This window comes from Pelecanus crispus, chromosome 2 (genome assembly GCF_030463565.1).
Source record: "Pelecanus crispus isolate bPelCri1 chromosome 2, bPelCri1.pri, whole genome shotgun sequence".
NCBI classification, from domain to species: Eukaryota; Metazoa; Chordata; class Aves; order Pelecaniformes; family Pelecanidae; genus Pelecanus; species Pelecanus crispus.
This window is the reverse complement of record NC_134644.1, coordinates 26,784,907-26,808,512: the sequence shown is the minus strand read 5'-3', so window position 1 is coordinate 26,808,512 and position 23,606 is coordinate 26,784,907. Positions and strand designations below refer to the sequence as shown.

At 36.0% G+C, this 23,606-nt stretch overlaps 1 protein-coding gene across 1 annotated transcript in view; it reads right to left on the bottom strand.

The window, feature by feature from the left end:
* The window catches only part of ANKIB1 (ankyrin repeat and IBR domain containing 1), a 62,072-nt gene that overhangs the window by 23,899 nt on the left and 14,567 nt on the right, over window positions 1–23,606 (bottom strand). The window contains exons 3-6 of the mRNA XM_075705721.1: window positions 18,904–19,204; window positions 12,252–12,434; window positions 4,579–4,696; window positions 756–964 (exon numbers count right to left, since the gene is read on the bottom strand). Of these exons, the coding sequence (XP_075561836.1) occupies window positions 756–964; window positions 4,579–4,696; window positions 12,252–12,434; window positions 18,904–19,204 (811 nt within the window). The remainder of the gene's footprint in view (window positions 1–755; window positions 965–4,578; window positions 4,697–12,251; window positions 12,435–18,903; window positions 19,205–23,606) is intronic.

Genomic DNA, 23,606 nt, shown 5'->3' with positions numbered 1-23,606 from the left:
TTCAGCATTTTACAATTAAAGAAATAAAAGATTTCTATGCAGGAATGCAAAATCTCAATTTTATTATGAGATCTAGGGGTGATCCATTTGCAAGACTGCATATAATATTCTAGAAAAATGCTTAGGTCATGGAGCAAAAGTCTTATAATGCTGCAGCTGCAGATTATTAAAAAGAGAACTCTGTCTTCCAAAAGAACCATAGTGATTTTAATGAAAGAGGCTTTCATATTTCAAATTTGCAATAGCCTTGTAAACCGCTTGAAGCAGCCCACACATAGTAAAAGTAATTATAAGCTTACAGTACACTAGTGGGCTGACATTTCAAAATGCAGACAAAGAGAATTTTGTTTTCTAAAGAAAAAATTTTCAAAAGGCAGGGTTCACAGCATTGAGTACATTCAGGGAAATGGATACAACGGAAGTGAACATCTTGGTGAGTATGAGATGAGAAGAGAAGCTCAAAAGAGCCAAATGCACTGATATGACTGTAGCTGGCTAAAATGCTACTTTGTGAGTGACAGCCGAGGTGAAAACAGAGTGCTTTATATTAGCCAGATGCTCAGTTGTGGCATTATATAGAATGTTTAAGGTGTCAACTTCCCTGTTCACCACTTTTGGAAAGAGAAAGACTTTACACCTTTACAAACTTCTTTTCAGAATGAGATGACAACGCAGCTCTCCTGTCCACGTAGGTGCGCTATGTTTAGAAATAAGCTCTTTTGCCCTGCTAGTTTCAGATCTATTTATAAACTTACCACAGTTGTCTCAATGTCTCCTGGTGAAGGGCTGATTTCATCAGGGGAAGTTACCGAGGAGCGAGTAGTGCGTGGAGTTCGTGGGGAAGGGAGGGTATCCCACGCGTTGTATCCACTTGGAGGAGGAGTTGGCATCTGAACCCCTGAACGCTGGCAGCAGTTCTCCGGATTAGACATCCATGCTTCAAGTAACTTCTCCCTGTCCCAGTCTTCAATAAATACACAGACACAGGAAATTATGCAGCTGACAATGTTTAAAATATATTTTGTAACTGCACCCTCAAAAGAATATATAAACACTGAGCTAAAAAATTCAGAAATAAACAGATATGATAAAGTGTTAAGTGAATGGAACTTTCAACATTAAATTTTACAGAACACATTCCAAGATAATACATAACGCAATGTATTTCTGTAAATAATTGCATCGCAAGCATCTCCTTTCCCTGTAATATCAGTCTTAAATAAAATGATTTTTATGATTTATTTACAGCAATTGCAGTAGCTAGGGGACCCAATCAGAAACCAGAACTGCAGTGACTTGCTAAGACAGATCAAAATGTAACAGCCCTCGCACCACGGACTTTTCAGTATTTTCCCTTTCTCTGAAAAAAGTAATTGTTCAATATGGATTCACTTTCATCTATTGTGTTCTTTTAAGAAGATGAAGCCAAGTGCTACAAACGAAGGAAGAAGACTAAGATACAACTGGATTACAAAAAGATTTGCAACCTGATGAGTTACCAGTCCTTATATATGTATATAAGAGTGATGTATTTCTGGGGAAAAAAAAAGAAAAAAACCCCACATGATTGCAAAAAATATTTCATATATTCTTACTACGTTTTTATTCTATAATTGTTACTGAATGCTTTACTTTTATTCAGAATTAACATTGCCCATTTATATACAAAAAAAACCTAGTGAAACAAATTTTATGATCTATGAAGATCTTAAAACTAAATGAAAACCATTGTTCAAAATTGTTTTCTGTTTCTGATTCCTAAGAGTAATACTAAAGATATATTAAGAATAGTGATTTTTTCTATTAAAAGTACTTAAAAGTTCTCATTTAAATATAAATCTATCAAATTCCTATAAGGATTTGAATTTAAAACCGTCAACACTATGCACAGATCAGATGAACTAGAATTTCAGAAGGTGAGAGAAATTTCCCAATTTTTTCCTACTGCTTTAAATAAATATTTTAAAGGGTTTTTTTTTAAATGTTAGGTACTCCCACTGGAAACTCAATGTTATTAACCAAAAGATCTGTGTTATTTTTATTGAATTTTAGATTTTATAGAAAAAGATAAATAGTATTCCTCTACTGTATTAATGCTGGGAAAAAAAGATACATGTTCTAAGCACTGAACTTAGTAAAAATATTGCCCCTGTCAAATAATGATTGCTTTCATAGTAAAATCTGCTCCCTCCTAATATGAAAAAAGGCCTTTGAGCTGGCGATGATTTACTGATCATGTGCTTACTTATCTAAGCTGAAACATATCATGGGTTAGTTTAATTTTGTTTGTTTAAAGACATGGACCCTGAACATACTTACACTTCAAAAATTATAAATTTTATTAGCATTTTTCAAATTACCCTGGGCTTATAATCTTTCAGAGGGGAGCTGACTGATGCTAAGATACAGATAAAATTTGCTAAAATTTTTCTTGAGCTCCCTTGTACTGTATCTTTAAAATTACCCAGGGTTAAGACATGCTACTAAATGGATTCCACTGTGTTTTCTTTACTAGTTTATGAGTTTTAGTAAGATATGAGGTACTTATATTTGCTGAATTGCCTCTCTTATATCCTGGAATCAACTGCTGTATAATGAACTAGAAGATAAATAGGAACAATGGTGAAAAAACACTTGTAGAAAAACTGTAACATTATTTATTTTCATGACTGTGATAATAACATTTTTTATCTTGGCTCTAACTCTACATAATTCTGTGTCTTAAGTAAAAAAAAAAAAGAAAAAGAAAAAGAAAATACACTCTTAACTCTTACAGCCTGTGTCAGTAAATTGGTAATAGTTGTACGATAAAAGAAAGCAAAGTTTGTTGGATAAAATACTACATGTCTGTAAACTATTAAAAGTAGTACATAAGAACGATCTTTCCAAGAATTTTAAACATGCTTTTCATATATTAAGTTTGAGTTAAGTTAAGATTTCGCATTATTCTGTTATGAATTTCAAGATTAAATGCAAAAACATTACAATTTGGCATTTGATGACAATTTCCCAACTGTCTAAGCCTTTGTAAATAGCTCAGTTATTCCCTTTCCTAGGCTGAACCAATTCTATGTCTTCATTTCAAATAAAATAAATTCTGTTTGAATAATTTCCAGTGTATGACTATAGCTACAGGCAAAATAGTTGACTTTCTCATGACTTGCAAATTGTCTGTGTTTCTTTCTCCACACCGGCCAATTGCATTAAGTTACCGCTACATCACTAAGGCAACATCAGCAGAATGACCTTTCCAACACAGACTGATTTCTTCTCAACTTTCAGTTCCTGCTTGCTAGATGCTGGCAGACATTTCTCCACAGTTTACATCAACCTCACTGCTTTTGAACTTATTATGGACTGTGCTGCGAGTTTGAACAGTATTGCCATCATCTGCTTCTTCAAAATATCTGCACAGGTTACAGAATCTGCCTACCCACTTAGTCAAATATTTAGTAATATTTAGCCTTAATGAGACTATTCTGAGATTCCAAAATACATTATAAGAATTAAACAAATAATCATCATTAAAAAAAATATATGCAAAGAATGTGCCTTAAATACCATCAGACTGGCACAAGTTCAAGTTGACTTAATTCAATGTTAAAAGGAACACAAATACCAGCTATTGAAAGTAATGTAAGAGATGAGTTGCAGGTACCATACCTCCTCAGTAAAGTCTGCCAAATGTTATGGGTTTAAAGTAATATTTTCCTATTTCACTTTTCCCTCTCCCTTTTATTTTCACAAGGGGCCCACAAAAATAATAGGGTATGAAAGCTTAATCCAGCAATATGGTGATGAGCATGCAAACCATTAACTGCCTGACTAGTTCCTTTGGCGTATAGTAACAATGCAGATGCTTCAGCAAGCATAAGTTTTGAATCACTGAATCAAAGCCTAAAGCTTCCACTGTTTTACAGAGATACTTTTGTCCAGAGTGAGCACACTGAATTCAGTATATCCCCATTCTGACAACCCCAGTTTAAATTACATGACAAGAGCACAGACTGATTTCAGTGAAATTAAACTAGTTACAGATATACACATGGAAAAGTATACCCTGTATTAAAAGAGTAACTATAAAAATCCTTCAAAGGATGCATACTCATATGCCTTAAACCCCAAGGCAATTTCCAACCATTTATTACAATGGTCAGACTGCTTTTGTTGCAAGAAAAAAAAAAAAATTGATCCAGTTTTATACACAAATACACAGTGGCAGAAAACCAATGGTCTGACAAAAATAGGTACAATGAATTTGACTTTTTTGACATATAAACCCATGGAGTTCTACTTCAGTTTCTCTCACTGAAATAGGAAAGCTCTGTTTCTCCACACTGCTTAAATGTCTTCCACTGGAATTCCTAGTTTTGAATCACTTTCCTATCAGCTTCCCTGTCTGCCTCAATGTTTTTTGACATAATGCAGCTGTACTTCTTTCTGACGTACTGTGTGAACTGTTTCCTGGTATCTGATTGACCATTACTTCTTTTTTACTTGGAAATAAAAAGTAAACATACAACTGCAATTTTGATTTTGCTGAAAACAGTTTCTTTAGTCTTTAAGGTTTTGGATTACCATGTGCCCGAAGTAGAGCTTCTGCAGTAAAGAGCGGGGCTTGGAGCATGTCAGCAGATTCCACGATCAGCATATCCTTAAGCCTTCGCAGGTCCTGAAGTCTTAGCCCCTCATATGGCTTTGAGAAGAAGACGACAGACAATTTATGTCTAGCAGTATTTTCAGTTAGTCTCTAATTCCATATTAAAATGAAAACATTCAAAGCACCTTTACTGGTCGTCATCTCAACTGTGAGGTAATATGTGACAAAATTTATTCATTGTGCAGACCAATGACCATGCAACGTTATATGGAAACACTGTTATTTTACAATATTTATAGTATGACATTTGTACACTTCAAAATCTAAAAGACAATATCTCTAGAGTTCTCCATTATAGTTGGAGGCTATGTTCAAACGATGAACTAGCCTAACGCTGACTTTCTGGCTCTCAACAAAAGCTAGATTTTCACAGAATCCACATGAATTCTGAAGTGATTAAACCTCAAATATTGTGCCATGGGTATGAGAATGCATGACTAGATTTGAACTAAGGATTTCAGGGGAGAGTGAGAAAAAGGACAGGTTAACATACGTTCCATATAGTTCCTCTGACACTATGCATGAAGTGAGATCTGTTAACTTTGAACTGATCTGGAGGAGGATACATTAGATACTAAGAAGGGATACATTTGTGAACAGAATCTGGTACAGGTCTTCTGAGGCAATATGAACCCTCACAGAAATGGAGAAGTCAGTCATGAATGGGACAGATGAGACATGCAGTTACAGGTTCACAGAAACACAGGACGGTTAAGGATGGAAGGGACCTGCAGATGTCATTTGGTCCAACCCTCCTGCTCAAGCAGCGTCACATAGAGCCAGCTGCCCAGGACCACGTCCAGATGGCTTCTGATATCTCCAAGGCTGGGGATTCATTGTACATGAAGGTTCAAAACTCACTTTGAGAAACCGTGGCCAACTCTGCCAGCCCTACACAGTCAGAGCAGATCATCCAGCTGCCTCCTGGTCTGGAGCTCCATCCCCTTATTACAGCGTTAAAAAAAGGTCAAATTAGAAAAACAAAAAGGCAGTAATTTTAGGATTCTGAATTAGCTCCAACCAAGATACTGGAGATGCATACATATGTTTTGCAGACTCCTTTGTAAAACTAAGAAAGTAATAACATGATAGCAAATAACACATTTGTTAGTGTTGCACAGGGAAAATGCCCAAAAGGTAGAAAGAGAAAACCAGGTGGGAGGATATGTACAGAGAATGGATACAGAAAGGGTATGTAAAAAAATTATTCTTACACACACTGATTTTATTTATCTAAAGGACAGCTAACAAAAGATTTAAAGCATTTGATGTAAAACTGATATGTGCTCAGGACTAATTAGGAACCTGGCCACCAATTGGCAATTGTCTTCACCAATTTGGAGAAGAAACGACACAGAGCGGCAGCAATAACAGATGGACACAGTTAAGACCATGCATCATTATTATTTACTATCTGTATTTTGATTTTATGTAAAGCATAGTCCAGGACTCTCCAGTGCTAGATAATATGCACACACATGCATGCATACATATGTAGACACAAAGCAAAAGACTGGTTCTGTCTTTGGAAGTTTACAATGTAAGTAAAAGTCTACTGTGCGCATAACCCTTTGAGGATAACAAGCAGAAGGTATAAGAGATGGGGAGAAATGGGTAACGAGCTTCTAAATGATTTTCTTCTTTTGAGACCTACTCTAAAAATATAACATGGTTCCTACATTCTAGATATCATAATAAACTCTATAAAATGCACCTTAAAAACACAACTGACTCCCACAAGGACCTCTTCTGTAAACTAGTCAGTAGTATAAACAGGAACTTCTTGATATTAGAAACTTTGTGATTGGGAAGAGTAATGGTGCCACGACTCTGCACTGGGTCTTTGTCCTTTTTGAGAAAGCAAGAAAAGCAGAAGAGAAATGGACTGTGAGTGTCCTGACCTTTATCTTGATTGCCCAAGTTCAGGCAGTTTCTGTATGTCCTTCCATTGCTGATCATGCATGACTCAGTAAAGGACAATCTGAACTTTAATGGCTTGCACTGAAATAAATCTGGGCTGCCTGATTCATAGCAAGCTGGAATTTGACTGACCTACTTAATTTCTCACAAAAGAGATAATTTATAAAAACATGTCAGAGAGACAGGGATACAAACAACTGGGTGCCTGAATGATTGTAATTGCACAAATATGCTGAAAAAAAATGGAAGCAAAGAGTAAATCATCTTGACTGAATCTGAACTGCATTTTGAATTGCAACTGTAAAACAAATAGCTTTGTCAGCAAAACAGTATTCAATTCTTGAAGACCACATATATCATAAAAAAAAATGTCTTTTCAGTTAAACCTGCAACATACATGCATATTTTAGGACCTAGTATTTTATCCTGAACTGCAGATATGCTCAAAATCATATTTAACTGATTGGTTCTAGGTCAAACACTGGCAATTACCTCCCTTGAGTAACAGACTATTATATTATCTCAGCTGGAGCATTCCACACAACCCAGCAGGGATTTTTGGATCCTGAGGTTTTTAAGAATCCTAATTTTATCTTTTTAAGTAATGAGGGAAATATTTCTTAAGAATGTGTTTGAAACTTTAGACATTTGTTTCATAAAATAATATATGAGCCCACAGAAGAAGCTGAAAGAATGGAAATTTTAGGCTGGTACTATTAAGTAGCTTAATACGGAAATTCCAAAGCGAAGGCTTTATACAATGAGAACCCTTAAAAATGTTCATGTGTACAAGACATAGTCTTGTAGAGACTTGTGAATATAGTCTTTAGTTATAAGGATGTATATCTTTCATGTAATATCAGAGGTTTGTTTTTAACTACTTCAAAGATTGAGGACTTATCTCTGCACTGCCATATATAGTAAACGATTTTGATTACAGATCATAGAATCATAGAATCGTTTAGGTTGGAAAAGGCCTTTAAGATCATCCAGTCCAACCATTAACCTACATTACCAAGTCCACATGATGCTCAGAGACCTCCTTTAATACTCATTCATGGAGGAGCTCTTTACTGATACTTGCTGTGAAAAAGGCATTGTTCAATATTAGCATCATTTAACTATATAATGATTTTGGAATATACTATTTGAGTTACTACTTTAATCCACTGGTGAGCTTCTCACTACAGATTTCAACACTTTTGTATTCTCAAGAGCCCTTCTTTTTAACTATTTTCTTCTCAACTTTTTACCACTAATATTTAGGTATCATAAATTATAGAATTGTTTTTCTCCTGAAAGTACTTTTAATATGTAAGCTGATTATTTTAACAGTTCATATCAAACTATTATTATTTTCTTCACTTTTTTTTTTCTTCACTTTAAAATAGACAAAGGCAAAGTATCTCTTTGCTACAGTGATGACTGTATAATTAAATGGTGTCAAATATACTTCATGTAAATATCCTCCTTTATGGGTGGATGGAGTTCTATAGTTAATGGAGTCATATATTTAAAAAATCATCTATACTCCATTTAACTTATTCAAGTGTAAGTATATGCACTATATGTATATAAATGTGTATATATCTTAACTACCTGCAGTACCTTTCTCTCCTTTCACTTAATAAACCTTTCTCTATCTGTAAAGTACATTTTAATCATTTTAGATAACTCTTTGTATTTATGATATTTGTATTATATTTATATGACATCGATTCTGGAACTGCAGAAAACCATTCCAGTTACTATACACTCAATAAATCTGTGTACACTCACTAGCAGTGTATTTCTACAGTATTCAGTGCCACATATGTAAAATGAACTAAGAAATTACATACTTTGCTATTGCTTAAAGTATTTCTACGAGTCTGACTGAGAGCCAAGACTGTTCTGGATGATCTGCTGTGAAGCACTGCTCATTCCCAGGTGTTTCTTATGTAAGTTTAAAACATTGCATGATGTAATTGAACCAAAGGTGCCTGCTATCTTCCAGGGGTACATCACCAAGACAAATACGCTCCCATGCTAGAATAAACAGCAAATTAAAAGACTGTGCAAATAAACCAACCAAAATCTATAAAAGCAGTTTAAAAAAATAATCAGTTACAGCCATATTATTTAGTGTAACTTCAAGTAGATTTAAAGGATAAATATAAACTTAGATTTTATATAACAGAGATTTTTTTTTTTTTTTTGGAGATTGTTCATCAACAAAGTAAGAGAAAAGAATCAAGATAAAGAAGGTCATCTGAAATACTGTCCTGGCTTGTTTTCTAATACCCTCTCCACTGCCCACACATCACAGATGCATCTTCTTTTGCTACAACTTACTACAGTGTTGAGAGAGTCATACTTCATACTCCATTCTTAAAATATTTAGCATTTTCATTTTATGTAGGGAAATACAGATTATGCGTGTGTTTGCCTTCCAAACTGCATCTTGTGGAAACACACTTAACAATCACGTTTGTGTTTCAAAACTATTAGGGCTTGTTTGCTACCCATCTTTAACTGCAATCTCTAATTTGATCACTAAAAATGTTTGAGGTGTACTAAAAACAAAGTAAAATAGAAATGTTGCTTTAAAAATACGCTTCAGGAAGCAATGTAGTAAAATGAGATTTTAAAAGGTTGGGTAACTGTACGGCAGAAATGGATTTTCTTCAGAAACCCTTGTGGAGGGAGTAAACTGAACTGCTGGAAGATGGACAGCTCTTTGCTGTCAGGCTCTCAAACTTGAAATGTGGGTCTACTCAGCAATCTGTATTTCTTAATGGTTTGAGAGATCAAAGAAAGGTATGTGCAAGTTATTTTTTCCACTATTACAAGTGTTCCAATTCTAAACATGAGCACTCACATAATTCCTTGGTAATATTTCAACGTGAAGAACAACACAAACTGGTTCTCAACATCAGAAACAAAGCTTTGTTATTACTCTGAATACACACTTAATCCAATGGCACTGCACAGAGCACTACAAAAATCTTTTGCTCTGTATGAAAAAGAGGATAATTGTCTGCTGTAAACATGGCAGGTCTGGAAGGGGAGGAATTGAGTGCTATCATTCCAGATGCTACTGTACATATCACAAACACCGGAGTTTGGCTGTTCTGCCTGGGAAGAAATCCTATTCATCGTTTTCAAATGTTTTATCTTTTCCTCTAACCATCATTCAAGAGATGAAATGACTTTGAAAATGCACTTCTTGGTGTTCCAAAGTTTTTAAATTATTTATTAATTATTTTTTTGTGTTTTGGAAATATGTTAAAGGGCATCACTGAACAATTACAATCTAAATATAATATTTTGCACACTTGCTTAATATTTTTTAATTTGTTTAATATTTTTTAAAAGTTAAATGGAGAGAAAAAAAGTAGGGGACCATCTTTGAGGGGCAATTTTGCTGAAGGATGTGTTCTGGGGAAGGGTTTTGGATCACTTCTCATGCCCCATTAAGATAACAGATGGAGGCATCACCATAGCCAGTGGTAAGTGCAGCTTCCACTGCCCATCCCAGACATTTGTCCACAGTCCTGGAGGATGAGGATATGTAGTCATTTGGATTGCAGGACAGTGTTAGTCTTTCTAAGGCTGTTTTTTTCAACTGGTTTTGGCCATTCTGAGGGCTAAGATTGAAAAATGAACTTCCCCTGGCTACACGCTCTTGGCATCTCTCTTGGGCTAGCACTTGTGCTGTTAACATTTACACAAGAAGTTAGAGAGCTTATCCCACTGAAAAAGTCACAAAGAAAGGGGCGGGGAGGGGGGAAATGGAGCACATGAAGGCAGAACTGCTCTGTGTGAAGCCCCAAGACCACCAATTGGTGTACCAAATTCTAGGCTGGCATTTTTCGACCTGTGAGTCTTTAGAACATGTGGGAAAGCTGCCCTGGTATGTCAGATGGATCGAGGTCTGCAGGCCTGCCTGCATTTCAGTTCTCATGCTCAACAACCTTGCTAAAAAGAAGTCAAATGAGGAACAGAACTGTACTTTTTAACAGTCTCAGTGAAGTGACCCCAAATTAACGTAATTACCTTTTACTCAAGTCCTTTGTAACTATCAAGTCTTTAAGCTGACTTTGCTCTGAGCATCTACCTTAAACAGTCACAAGACATTATTTTCTCTTTACTGAAAAGCCTGTTCGAGTAGTTCTTGATTTGCCCCACTCATATTTGTAAGTTCACTATTCTTCTACCTGTGCTAGTGCATGTGCCAGCAAACCCATGGTATAAATATGATAAAAATTATTCAGGTTAAATAAAACAATTACAGTTAAGCCAAATCATTGCTACGATCTGGTTGACAGCATAACCATCCGAATAGTTCTACTTGTACAACCAAAGGAGTGGTCAGCTGCAATCGTGGCAGGAAACTGCAGCAGTCTTTTAAAGTGGTTTGCCAACATAGAAAATATAATTTCAAACTATACTCTTACAACAATTTGGGTGTCTCTTTATGGGACTATTCAGAGAAACTAAAATGAGTTAATTACTGAGTTGATTTGTTGTTTCAATGTACAATTCAAGTATATTAAACCTCATCTCAAAACCTCTCATCTAGGAATAAACAATCTAATTAAGCTTGTTTATATTTGAATTTATTCAAGAAAATTACTCAGAAAATCAATTGAACAGTACAAAGACTTTCCTACTTTCAAATAAAACTGACGGCATCAAATAAAAATGCGCGGCATTTTTCAGGGAAACAGTTGATGTGATCTAAGCCTACTCATACCTAAATCTGAATGAATTTTCTTTTAAGTGTCATTAGGTCATAAGTGGGCTAAGCTAGTAAAAGGCAAGGCATGCTATTTTTAAAGAGACTAGCCATACAGAAATCTATTGTCCTTTAATTTACACAGAATTACCTCATAATATTTAGTGAATCATATAATTTACCTATGTATTCTTATTTAGAATTTTAGTTAATTAAAATCTGATAATGGATGGGGGACGGAACTTTTGCTCAGAATCAGTTTGGTCAAATTGTGCTTACCAAAACACAGTCTTCAGTAAGGCATACCAGATTTCAAGCAAACTTGTGACAGTGAATTGTTTCTCTCTTTCAAAAATTGACTTCAAAATAACAACACCTGTTATTACCTGCTTTTCATACAAGTTCTGGTATGCAGTAGCTTCAGGCATCATGTTATAAAACAAGAAAGTAAATGCAGTGTTTTGAAATCCCGCACTACTCAGCTGGCCTTTGGTGACATTCAACCCAGTCTCAGTCTAGGAAGATCCACCAGCACATTTTCCCTATTCTATCCCACAGATTTTCTCCTTTTCAAAATTTCTCCTGCCCTCATTTTTAGACAGAAAGGCATCTTAAGAAATAAAAATATGTAAAAAATGTTTGGTTTAGAGCAACTGTTTCCCATCTTACTGGCCTCACTGTATTTTCTCCAGCCTCACAGCCTGCAACACTTTCAAGACAGTCCACATAATTAAGTATATGAATAAAACTTCTCTTCAGTTTTGACAATGTATTTGTTATGTTCTCTGAGCTTAACTTGAAAACTATAAAGGGCTGTGTTAAAATCAAATAGTTGACAAATACACAGAACAAAGTACAGTACCTACTGAAATACTTTGCAGAATGTTGCCACAGTGTAACAGCTACAAATATAAATGTGTAAAATACCCCAAATTTAAAGTATCCTCTGACCTCTTTTTTGTCTAAAGCAGCATATTCAGCTTCAATGCTTTCAGCTTCAGGATCACGTGAAAATACCATTCGAGATTCCAGGTTCAGAGCCAGCTCTTTGTGGTGTTGTTTCTCTGCACAGTCACATGGGGTATCTTTATTTTCATTTTCTGCAAACAAATCTCCACCATGTTTTACTAGAAGCTGAAAAGTAAAATGGCAAAGTAAACAGTTGTTAATTACCAACTCTAGTAACACCCTGAAGAAAAGACATGTCAGTTAAGAAGAGAACAAAAAAATATGAACAAGGAAAACAGAAAGAAGAGAAAAATATAACAGCAATGGTCTTTGGGAAACAAAGATTCTCCATTGTTATTAAATAAATTACTGCTTGATTTCATACATAATTACACCTATACCCACCGTAATTCCATGGAACCACAAAATCTCAGAGATACGTTACAAGGCAATGCTGTACCATATGTCTCCATTAGGTTTTGAACACTAAAATTCTGCTCTACTGATATGGTCAGTGCTCTGTAGAAAACGAGGGGCCTGAGGTCATCAAACGCCTGGCAAGATGGAGCTGGATACTCCTTTAAATATTCTTTATATATGGGTATAACTCCACCATTCTTCCCAGCACTGGTACACTGGTGGTGACAGAAAATGGGAGAATCCTCGAATAGGAGGGAAGATCGGGTACCAATTCACACATAGCACATAATACTACTGGTAGCTCTATCTTATTTTTGAGGACATGAGAAAAATGAAATGAAATAACTCTGATTCTAATACGGCCTAGTGTTGTGCCATTTCACCAACCTTGTCTCTTGCCAGTAACCACCCAGAAATGCAGTCTCTACCTACTAAACGCTAATTGTGCTGCTCTCATTACGTTGCCAGCCTTGCCTCCTGCTATAAACTGTTCTGATATAAGCAAGGACAACAAATGCCACAGATTTTAAAGGTCAACAACGGACCATTTTGCTGATTTATTATGGCATCTTTATAACACGTGCTAAACTTCTAATGATGGAGCACCCAGGACAATCATTCACTACTAAAATGATTCATCTTATTTCTAAATAAAACTAAAAGCTATAAACATTATCTTGCTTTCAGGCCATGATGGCTGTAACAATGCTATCCTGTATTTTTAGCCAGGATATTTCAAAACTCAGCTTCTAATTTTTATACTTCTAAGAAAAAGATTTCCCCAAAATGATCTGTTCGCCGCATAAACCTTTTAGATCATAATCAGTCACGTCTTACTTTTCAGCAGATTGTATTTCCTTCACCTGTCACTGTAAAATGCAGAATGTATTTTACAAACCTGGAGTCATTCTTGTAGATTCCTTGGAAACTTTTCCCACATTCTCCAAAATAAAAAGAAATGCCAACCCCCAAATACCACAAACCAGTGCAATAACAAGATTTAGTTGAGAAGATATGTTGTTAAGTATGACATCATATTTTATCTTCATAGCAGAGTATCAGGCACAAATAAAGATAGTACCAGGATAATTATCAAGACATCCAGCCTACAGTTACCTTGTTCTAGCGAAACTTCTTAACATTGCCAAAACTTTGCTAACCTGAGTTTCACATTCTGTCTGTACATTCTAAACTCTAACAAAAATTTAACTGAGGCAACTAAGACACCTTCTGAGGAAGAAAAAGAATAAATATACTTGAAAGAACACTCTATAGACCTATGCAGCAAGAAATCTAATTGCAAGATGAGGAATAAGGAAAACAACAAGTTTATAATAATGATGTCATATTTTTCTGGAAGCACTGTTAAAAAGGCTTGTGTCTCAAGTAATTAAAAGAAGATTAATAATTTATAAACAATCACATTCATAATTTAAACAATTGCAAAAATGCCATTTAATATGCCAAATATGCTGTGATAGAGTGGAATATATCTGCATAAAATCAAATCTATTCAGCATGGAAGTTAAGTCTTTTTTCTATTCAGTATTTTGAGGTAAGCACATTAACTTTGCTCAAACTATCTTTAGCACTGGGTTCCCCACAGCTGTTCTGCTCAGAGGAGAAATTTAACACAGGTGCATGGAGTAGTATCAAGACTGCACATTTGACTATCAGCTCTGAACAAATCAACTAGTAGGTTGTTCACCCACAAGGGACTATGTTTGTTTTTTCCTTTCCTTATGTGGGTGTGGTGGGGATAGGGGAAGATAAAAGGCTGGGGCTTTCCTGAAAAGTTATGGAAAAAGGATGATTAAAGAGGAATGCTGCTCTGAAGTGAGAGTAACCACTACAAAACTGGGCAAAAGGCGTTCCTGGGGTTCTGAGTAACATTCAGTTTACTGGAGAGAGGGAAGACAACTTGAGGGTTAGGCAATTCAGGTTTTTATCTCTTTTTATTTTGTTAAGAATTTTAATCCTCAAATACTTCCAGGAACAAAGAGATCATTGTTAAATTCCTTCACCAATCTTTGTTTCGGTCTTTTCCTAATGTAGTGTTCCTGTTCGTAATTCTGCTCCTGTTGAAGGAGTTAGAAGGACTACAGACTATATCCAAGGTCCTCTACCTTATGGTAGGGCACATAAAGTTTGAACTTGGGAGTGTACTTTATGTTTCTAGTGTAGAAACCATGACTACTACAGACTACATAACTGTGTCCAAACTCTGGCAAATAGCAATCCATGTGGATGAGACTGTAAATCCTTCTTCAAAGACAAACTGAAAGCAAATTAGAGTCAGAAATGGTTTAGTCAATTGAACAGTATGTATTGTCACGATAACATAACCCAGTTTATATAATTAAATGGGGAACTAGCAGTCTAGCAACTGAATTCATCTAATGAATCACATCACAGACAGTGAGAAAGAGAACGATAATTTGTGAAGAAACAAACCATGAACTTTCATGATGAGTTTAAAACCAATTGATTTTACAGTCTGCAGTTAAAAGCTACAGCCTAGCTCCAGAACCACAATTTACTCTGCAGCGACTGTGATTCTTTCTGACATTACAGTCTGCCTGGATCTTACTGTGTGAGCCCGTTTGCTTCAGGCTCTTGAAATTGAAACTTTTGAACAACTGTGTCTACCTCTAATACCACTCTACAGACCCATTTGGGGGCATGAAGGCACAATGATTGAAGCAGAAGACTCCTTGCTCGAATCCCTTGTAAATCTGAAGTCTAAGTTACCTGGGGATCTCAAGTGTAGAGAGAGAGAGACAGAAGACAAGAAATAAGAGTTTCTGTGGATAATGTAATTGTTCTTTTTTTTTTTTTGCAGTATATATTGATATGGGTCCAACTGTAAGCACTTTACAAATCAGCATAACACACATAATGTTTCACAAATGTGAGTCAGCAAGCTTGTAAACACCAGAAACAGAAATATGTTGGAAACTGGTTACTAAACTTTTCTTCCTTCTGTTTACCATTCCCACATCAAATCATTTTATGTGAGTGTTTTTCACCAACTCTGCTCAAAAAGGTCATTAAATGCTAAATCCTGGTATCTCCCATTTTCTGATATGACATGCACATTTGTTCCCTAAGGTACAATAATGTTTAAAAGCAAATGGATTTTCTTGGGGAAGGCCAGATAGAATAACGGTGACTGAAAATCCCTGTAGCCAGACTTTATCAGGCAGCTGGATCAAACAAGTGGCATTAAAAAAGAGAAGAAAAGTACACAGTCCCCTGCAATTAATATTTTTGTTTGTTTATCAAATCTAAAAAGAATTAAAAGTTGACAATCAAGATAAAAGCAGTATTAACATAGACCTAGGAGACAGCCTGATATTTGTTTACAAATCAATCACATCAAAAGAGGCAGTAAATCAATTATATAACCATATAAATAAAGAAAGATTCATTCTAGTTGACAGGAAGAGCAAGGCAGTGCCTGTGTGCAATTCAGTTACTATGTACATAATTAGCTGGGTCTGAGTATAATTCAGCTAGCAAAGACTGCAAGGTGACTTGCCTCCCTGGTGAAAATCGGCAAGTGTATAAATAATTTCTAGGGACATGTTGAAGACAAACTGCTAGTGTGGAGCTTGCAGAGCTGGAACAACATGGGGCAGAGAGGACAGAAGGTACAGGGGCAAGATTCAGGCTGTGATACTGGAGGTTGAGTATCAGCATCTAACAGCAGCATCCTCTGAACTCCTCTCAGTACTGACAGAGGCTTAAGTTATAGTACAGAAAATGGCATAAGGAAGCTGAGTCTCCATTCATTAGAAGCTCAGAAAACTAGGAAGGATGATCTTTGCACTAAAAGAATGAAAGAAGTGTTGGCTATTGGAAATAAAAAGACACTATCTGAGCTTTTAAAGAGGGGACTAATGAAAAACCAGAAGATAAAGAAGAGCATCCAGTTCAAGATGGTGCACAGCTAAGGCTGGGGAATTGAAGTGACAAATTTTAAACGAGAATTTTCAGATAACATCTGGAAACTTGACAGAATACAATCAGTGTAACAAAATAATATCACAGAACATATTATGTGAGAATCACAGAGAAATTCACAGTATTGGAAGGGTGGTGCTATTCACCTTTTTAAAAAAAAAAAAACCAAACTCACAGACAAATAAACTAACTCTGTGAACAAATACCAGAGAATCCTAGTGGAATACAATTCTGGACTTAAACCAAAAAAGCTTTGGTGACCACCCGACCAAAACTGTAACAATAAAAGTGACATGCTGACCAAGAACAGAAATGCAGCAAGGGCAGAAACCACAAAAATAAAGGGAACATCAGTCACTGTGTCTCCCAAGTATATTGAGAAAATGCTATGCTAATACATGATGCTTAAATTAAAATTTCAGACTACATAAGTGACTGAATAACAGACAAAATAGTTAGCAAACATGAGAGAAGCAACTCCTGACTTTGTCCAGAGTAGTGTACAAGACCTAATTCAAAATGTTACCATCAAAGAACCACTCAATAACAATTCCCAAATATACTTAGATTCACCATTCTTGCAGAAGCAGAAAAAAGACAAATAATCCACTGCCTACTTTCAAAAAGTGGTACTAAATGAAAGTGTGGAAAAAATTTCTAGAAACATCAGAAGAATCTGTGAAGGTAGAAAAACAGGACAGAATTGTACGGGAGGTAAGAAGCTGAAGTTGTCTCCAGATTAAGAATATGTTTAGAACAAAGTCTGGAAAAGGTAAATGTAAAATCACAATAAAGAAGGCTCTGAATGTTTTTTGAGCAGTATGCCAAGTGCGTAACAACTCAGAATAAACCATTTTAAAACATCACATAGTAAATCTGTCAATGTGTTCGTAAAGTTGGTCGCTGGACAAAGTGCAAAAGCAATCTCAAATAACATAAAGCAGAAAAGTGATATGAATTGCTGGAGTCCTAATTCTCTGTGGATGTACCACACATGCTTTATGAAGGACACAAAAGAAAATCTGTTTCAAATTGAAGTCTCAGCGCAAGAGGTTCTAGAACAACCAATAAACCAAATACTAATATAAATACCCAGCACCAGATGGTACTTTTTCATGAGTCCTTATGGAACTCAAATACGAAACTTCTGAACTATTTATTATAATATGCAACATATTGCTTAATTCTGTCGTGGTACAAGATTAGAAGGTGGCAAAAGTAACACCAATACTAAAAATAGCTCCAGAGAAAGTCAGGAAAGTACAGGGTGAGCATCAGTTTTTACTGCAGAGAGAGGTCACCAGTGAGGTCCCAACAGTGCTGGGACCTGACTGTTTAAGATACGCAGAAGTTATCTAGAAAAGCAGGTGAATAATGAGCTGATAAACTTTGCTGATGATACTAAGTTAATGAGTGTAGTCTCAATAAACATTGTTACACACAGAAGAAAAAATTACCTAATTTTACATATAAATGCTGAACTCTGAATTAATCGTTATCATGCAAAATACAAATCTTGATGTTACAATAGACAGGCTTATGAAAATGTTAGCTGTTTTTGAAAATGTTAGCTGTCTGTTCTTGTGTTCTTTAAATTAAATTACCAGCACAATTAAATACTCATCCTCATTACTTGGTATAGTTTAAAAATAAATTTGATGGGAGACCTTCAAAGTCATTATGATTCCCAATTACTCATTACTATCCACTACTTTCACAAACATTAAAGTAATTTTTAATTTGTAAAAAGGTAATTATATTTAAGTATGTTAGTACAGATATATGGCATCCTCTAAAAAAGCTGGGCACTGTAAATTAAAGACATCAAACCTGTTCTTGAAACATGGACAGCATTTCCCAGTCTCAGCTAACAGAGCAGAATAAAAAGGGCTCTAATTTTTTTTCAGGTAGTTATTTCACTTCTCTTTACACATATAAGTATGCCTATGCCTACCTTTAAAGATTTTTCTCCAGTGTTACAGTCTTGTAATTATTTCCAATTTTTATAAGCCTACATGAGTCTTCGTGCTGAGGAGTTTATGTCATGAAGTTAATGTATATGTAATCCATTTTTTTCATTGTTCTCTACAGACAGTGTACATTTTGGGCTATTTATCTTTGTAATTTTTCCAACTAATGAAAAATAGGATTAAAGAGTTAATTCAATATACTATATCAGATTTTCTCCCCAGAAACAGCTTTGTGAAACACTGCGCGTGTCGTTAACTAATAGCAGTATATAGACTTGTGATTATATATGAACTTTTACCTCGACACAGGTTTTCATCCCTGAGGCAGCAGCATAGTGCAAAGGTGTATTTTTTTTGTTATCAACAGCATCAATGGCTGCTCGTTCATATTGTCCTTCATCCAGCTTTGCTCCCTTCCACTTCAGGATCATTTGCAGACAATCTGCTCTTCTGCAGTCATCTTCTGAGGGTCGTGTCAGGCGAGGATGAAGAGCTCCTTCCGAGATCATGATCTGAGGTCCCATACACAGTAAGTGCATAGATGTCTCATTGTGCACATTCCGTTTATTTGGGTTACCATCTCTAACAAAAAGGAAAGTTCTGCAAGGGGGAAAAAAAATAGAAGAAAAATAATTAGCACACCATTCCAATCATTTCCTTGAAGTGGGAAGGGTCTAGTATGATAGCTCTCTTTTTTTCTTGCCAAGATTTTGATTAGCCATGTTAGGGATAAACATTCTTAATAGCTAATTACTACTGGGCAGCTCTCCTCCATTTCTCTGAGGAGTCAAGAGCCAAGATCTGGATGAATTACTGAAATAACATTAATTACTTTGTCAGTGTGTGACATAAATGTTAGTTGGCAAAGTTTATTCTACAGTTCTGTGTTGTATTGCAATAAATGTTATTAAGTCACAAGATTGATGAAACATACTTTTTTGTGTCCTGAATAGCAGTGCATTTGGTAGTTTGCAAATAGATAATGCTAGAGCAACTTCTTAAAAATTCATTCTCCTTTCCCATATCTTTAGTCGATGTCAAGGCAGTACTTACTACTTCTTGAAAATATATGAAATACTTTTCCTGCTAGCACTGCATGCATTGAGGAAAGACTCTCTTTGCTTTCTCGCTCTAGAATATATGGAAGTGCAATGTAATGCAAACCCTCACCTATGCAGATGACAGAGGCTGGCAAGAATTTAAGTCTTCTCTTGAATGCTTTAGAAGCAGTTCAAAGTGGACAATAAAATCTACTGGCAAAAAGGATCAGCTTAGGAATGAAAGGGAAACAACAGACTGACTCCTGGAATCACAACTCTGATTCCTGACAGCTCCTGAGACAACGCAACTCTCTGCTGCTTCTTGCCAGCAAGGAATTATAGAAGTTACAATCCAGTTCTGAAATGGAAGAACTGAGACATACCATACAAGCCCTGTGAATCCAACTTGCTTTAGCCTTTTGAGGTGTACTAAAGTAGTAATTTTTTTCTTGCGGGAGAGTGAATGGTAGGAAATGGCAGCAAAGAAAGACTGTCTCTTTGTAGGACTGGGGTCAGAGAGACAGCAATGGTGAAAAAACTGTGTGTGAAGGTAGGAAGGACAGTTCCCAGAGAATCAATACCAGGCTAAATCAGAAGCATGGCACATACATTCAAGAAACCACTGCAGAAATACTTGCACTGTTCCCATAAGCCCCCTCACACATAAAACCAGCAGAAGTCACTGTTCATCTCCTCTCCAGGCTGTTCCTAGACTCCAAACAGTGTGCAGGTATGAAAAAAACAGTTATTCTGTTATATGCTCATTAAGTCAATACAGGGGACCAGCTTCCACCCTCCCTGCCCTCACCCATACAACTAATTAAAAACAGTTTCAATCACTTCAGTTTAAAACAGGCAGCTCAGCCACCTGAAGGCAGGCGCTGCCTAAATAGAAAATCAGACCACATTGTTCTTGGTGAACAGTGGAGAGCAGAAGAACTTGGTAACCAAATTGACAGAAGAAAATGTTATTTACCTCAGTTATTGCCTTGTGCTATCGTTACAAGTCTAAATGCCACCTCCCCTTTCCATTGTCCCTGAATACATCCCACCAGGCACTGCATGGTATGCCTTTCTCCCTCACAAGAGTTCTCCTGTGAACTCTCCCAGAGTTCTGGACAAAGAATAATCCTGAAACTATTTTATTAATAAAGGAAGAAGCTATACAGGGTGGGTGTGGAATTTCCCTTTTGGAAATTATTGAAAACAGACTGGACAAGTATTTTAGTAGAAAAAATTAGGCACAGCTGAACTGGTCCTGCGATGGAAAGATGTCTTGATGATAGACATTTGGTCAGCTGGATTTCTGTCCTTTCTTCCCTCTGAAAATCTCTGAACAGTTTGAGTTCAAAATGGAACTTATTACTAAAATATTGTTCTTTTAAATAAGTGGTAACAAAGTATTCAGAGGACAAGATCAAGAATCTCCTCTATGTTGCCCTATTTTGGCAGCAAAAACGTTCCTTAGAGAAATCTTTCATTCCATGATAGCTGTCATGATAGATGCATTTGTTGGGGAATATGAATACGCCAAACTTGAGAATAAAGATGTTGCCAAAGAAGTGATAGCACATTTTGTTTGTTTGGGGTTTTTTTAGTTTTCAGAGGAAAGGGATTTAGCAACACAGGCAAAATGTTTCACAGCTAATTGCATGAACTGGTAAGACTAACCAGTATCAAACACTATCCAAAATGAATTTGCTTGTTTGAATTAGCTTTACATAGTATGAAACTAGAGACAGAAAGAAAGGAGGGGAAGGAAGGTGGGAAAGAACGGAAAGACAGAAGGAGGGAGAGGGGAGGGAGGGAGGGAGGGAGGAAGGAAGGAAGGAAGGAAGATGGAAGGAGAAAAATGTAACTCACTGGGGGATGAGGAGATTAATTCTATAGACGCATTTAGATATGAGAATGCTAGATGCCTTAGATACGAGGTTTTGCAGGTACCCATTGCAAAACCTGGATATAGAAAATACAACGCTGAAGCTAAGTCATCTTGGTCTCTGTGAGATGTAACTTTGGAGATTCACTAAAATCTGAGTTTCTCTACTTTTGCAATAAAATCTGTTTTATGGTACACCATTATCTTTCCTTCTGTTAACTCCCTTTCACAATTTAATTTGTTATAGTTATATTTCAAGTAAAGATCACCCCCAACTTAGCCTTCAATGCATTTGTAAACTGCAGTATGAACAGAAAAATGTAAAGTTGTTAATTTTTCAATTTAGAGTCTTAAGTCAAGAAAAAATAGAGGTTTTTTTTTTAATTTTATTATTCCCTCCTCTCCCTACCCATGGTATTTACTATCCATATGCCTCCTAATGTTCCATCCCAAAACTCTTGCATCTTCCTTAAGAAAAAAAAAAAAAGAGATCACAGCACTGGGAAGAAAGAGGCCGTGGCTAAAGATTGTAAAAGACTTCATGTGTGGCTCCTTTTTCAGTAGGCTTTAAAACTAGATAACACTGATGTTTAAGTCAGCAGGCCTAGCTATTTTTACCTGACGTCTGTAACACAAAGTTTGTAAAGGTAGCAGACATCTGTTACCTTCAAATTTGCTGTGGAATGAGTAGAGAAAAAAGAATAAAGCAGCCAGACCCCTTCTGCAATCACTACAGTGGACTGTGGTACGGTAGCAAAAGTACCATTTTTTTGAATGCAGAAGCATTCAGCAGGAATACCTGAGGACACACAACAGAGGAAGTATCGAGATTAGAAGGACAAAGGCAGAGCACCAAGCTCGCAGTACAAAGCTAACAGAAACAATTCAGTATTGCAAAGAGGGTGGACTTTGCCTTTCACATCAAGTGCCCGAACTCTATTTCAAAGTTTGCACTTAGACTGTATAACATGCTGGATGGCTGAACTAACTAGACCTGCATATTTTGAATGTCAGGAGAGTCCTTTGGGTATTCGTTAACCACATCTTTTCCTCCCACTTCGAGTTGCTTTATATCCAACATACTGATTCCTGCTAGTTCTCTAATTCAAAGTAAAATGTTACTTGACAATTCAGTGAAGAACTGTCTGTGGTTTCTGTATGACACCAAACCAGGGACTAAGGTTTTTTAATTGCAAGACGACCTTCATTGTCTGCTCCCAAACCAGATGAAGTTTCTCTAGTATCTTTAGCTATCTAATCATTACCTTCTAAGCTTGATAATATTATAACGTACATTTCTGTTTTCAATATTTAGCTCTTTATCATCAGTGAAATTCCATGCTGTGGTATTTTAAGGCATGTGATTCACTCCTGAATCAGGTTACAGTGCATCTGATTTCAGAATAGCACCATGTTTTTGTGGTGACCTGTGAAAGCCATAAATCAGACACTTTTTCTTACAAAACAGTATTTTACATACAAAAATATTCATAACCTCTGCTAACATAATAGCAAGGTTAGCTTAATTGTATCAATTAAAGACACCATCCTGCCTGTATTAATCTCCCTCCATTTTTTAAAAAACCTTACTATATTTTTCCCAACAACTCTGCCGAAATTCTCTTTAATAATCCCAAGCTATGGGATTTCATCCCTATTTGATTTACTATATGCTGTAACCTATTAGTTTTCCATTACTAAGATTTATAGAAGAACCTTTGCAGAAGACACAAATGCTGAATGGATACAAATGCTCTCCCATAGCTCGAGGCAGATCACCTTATTCTTAACAGCTCAGTGATGATAGTTCTGCCTTAGGCTGAAACTCTGTGCATAAGAGTAGCATTTGAAGGCTGTCAAACCAGTACCCCTTTTTAAACCCAAAATTTCTCTCTAAGGTGTTAAACAATAGTTTAAAAGGTAGCTTTAGTAGTGAGTAACTATTAGTATAATTTTTTTCCACCATAAAGTTAAGCTCCTGGGAAAAAAAAAAAAACAATAAAAAACTCTTGTTCTAAGAAGTTATGTATATCCTAATCTAAAATGAGAAGTGCTTACGTCCTGCCTGCTTGCACAATCTCTG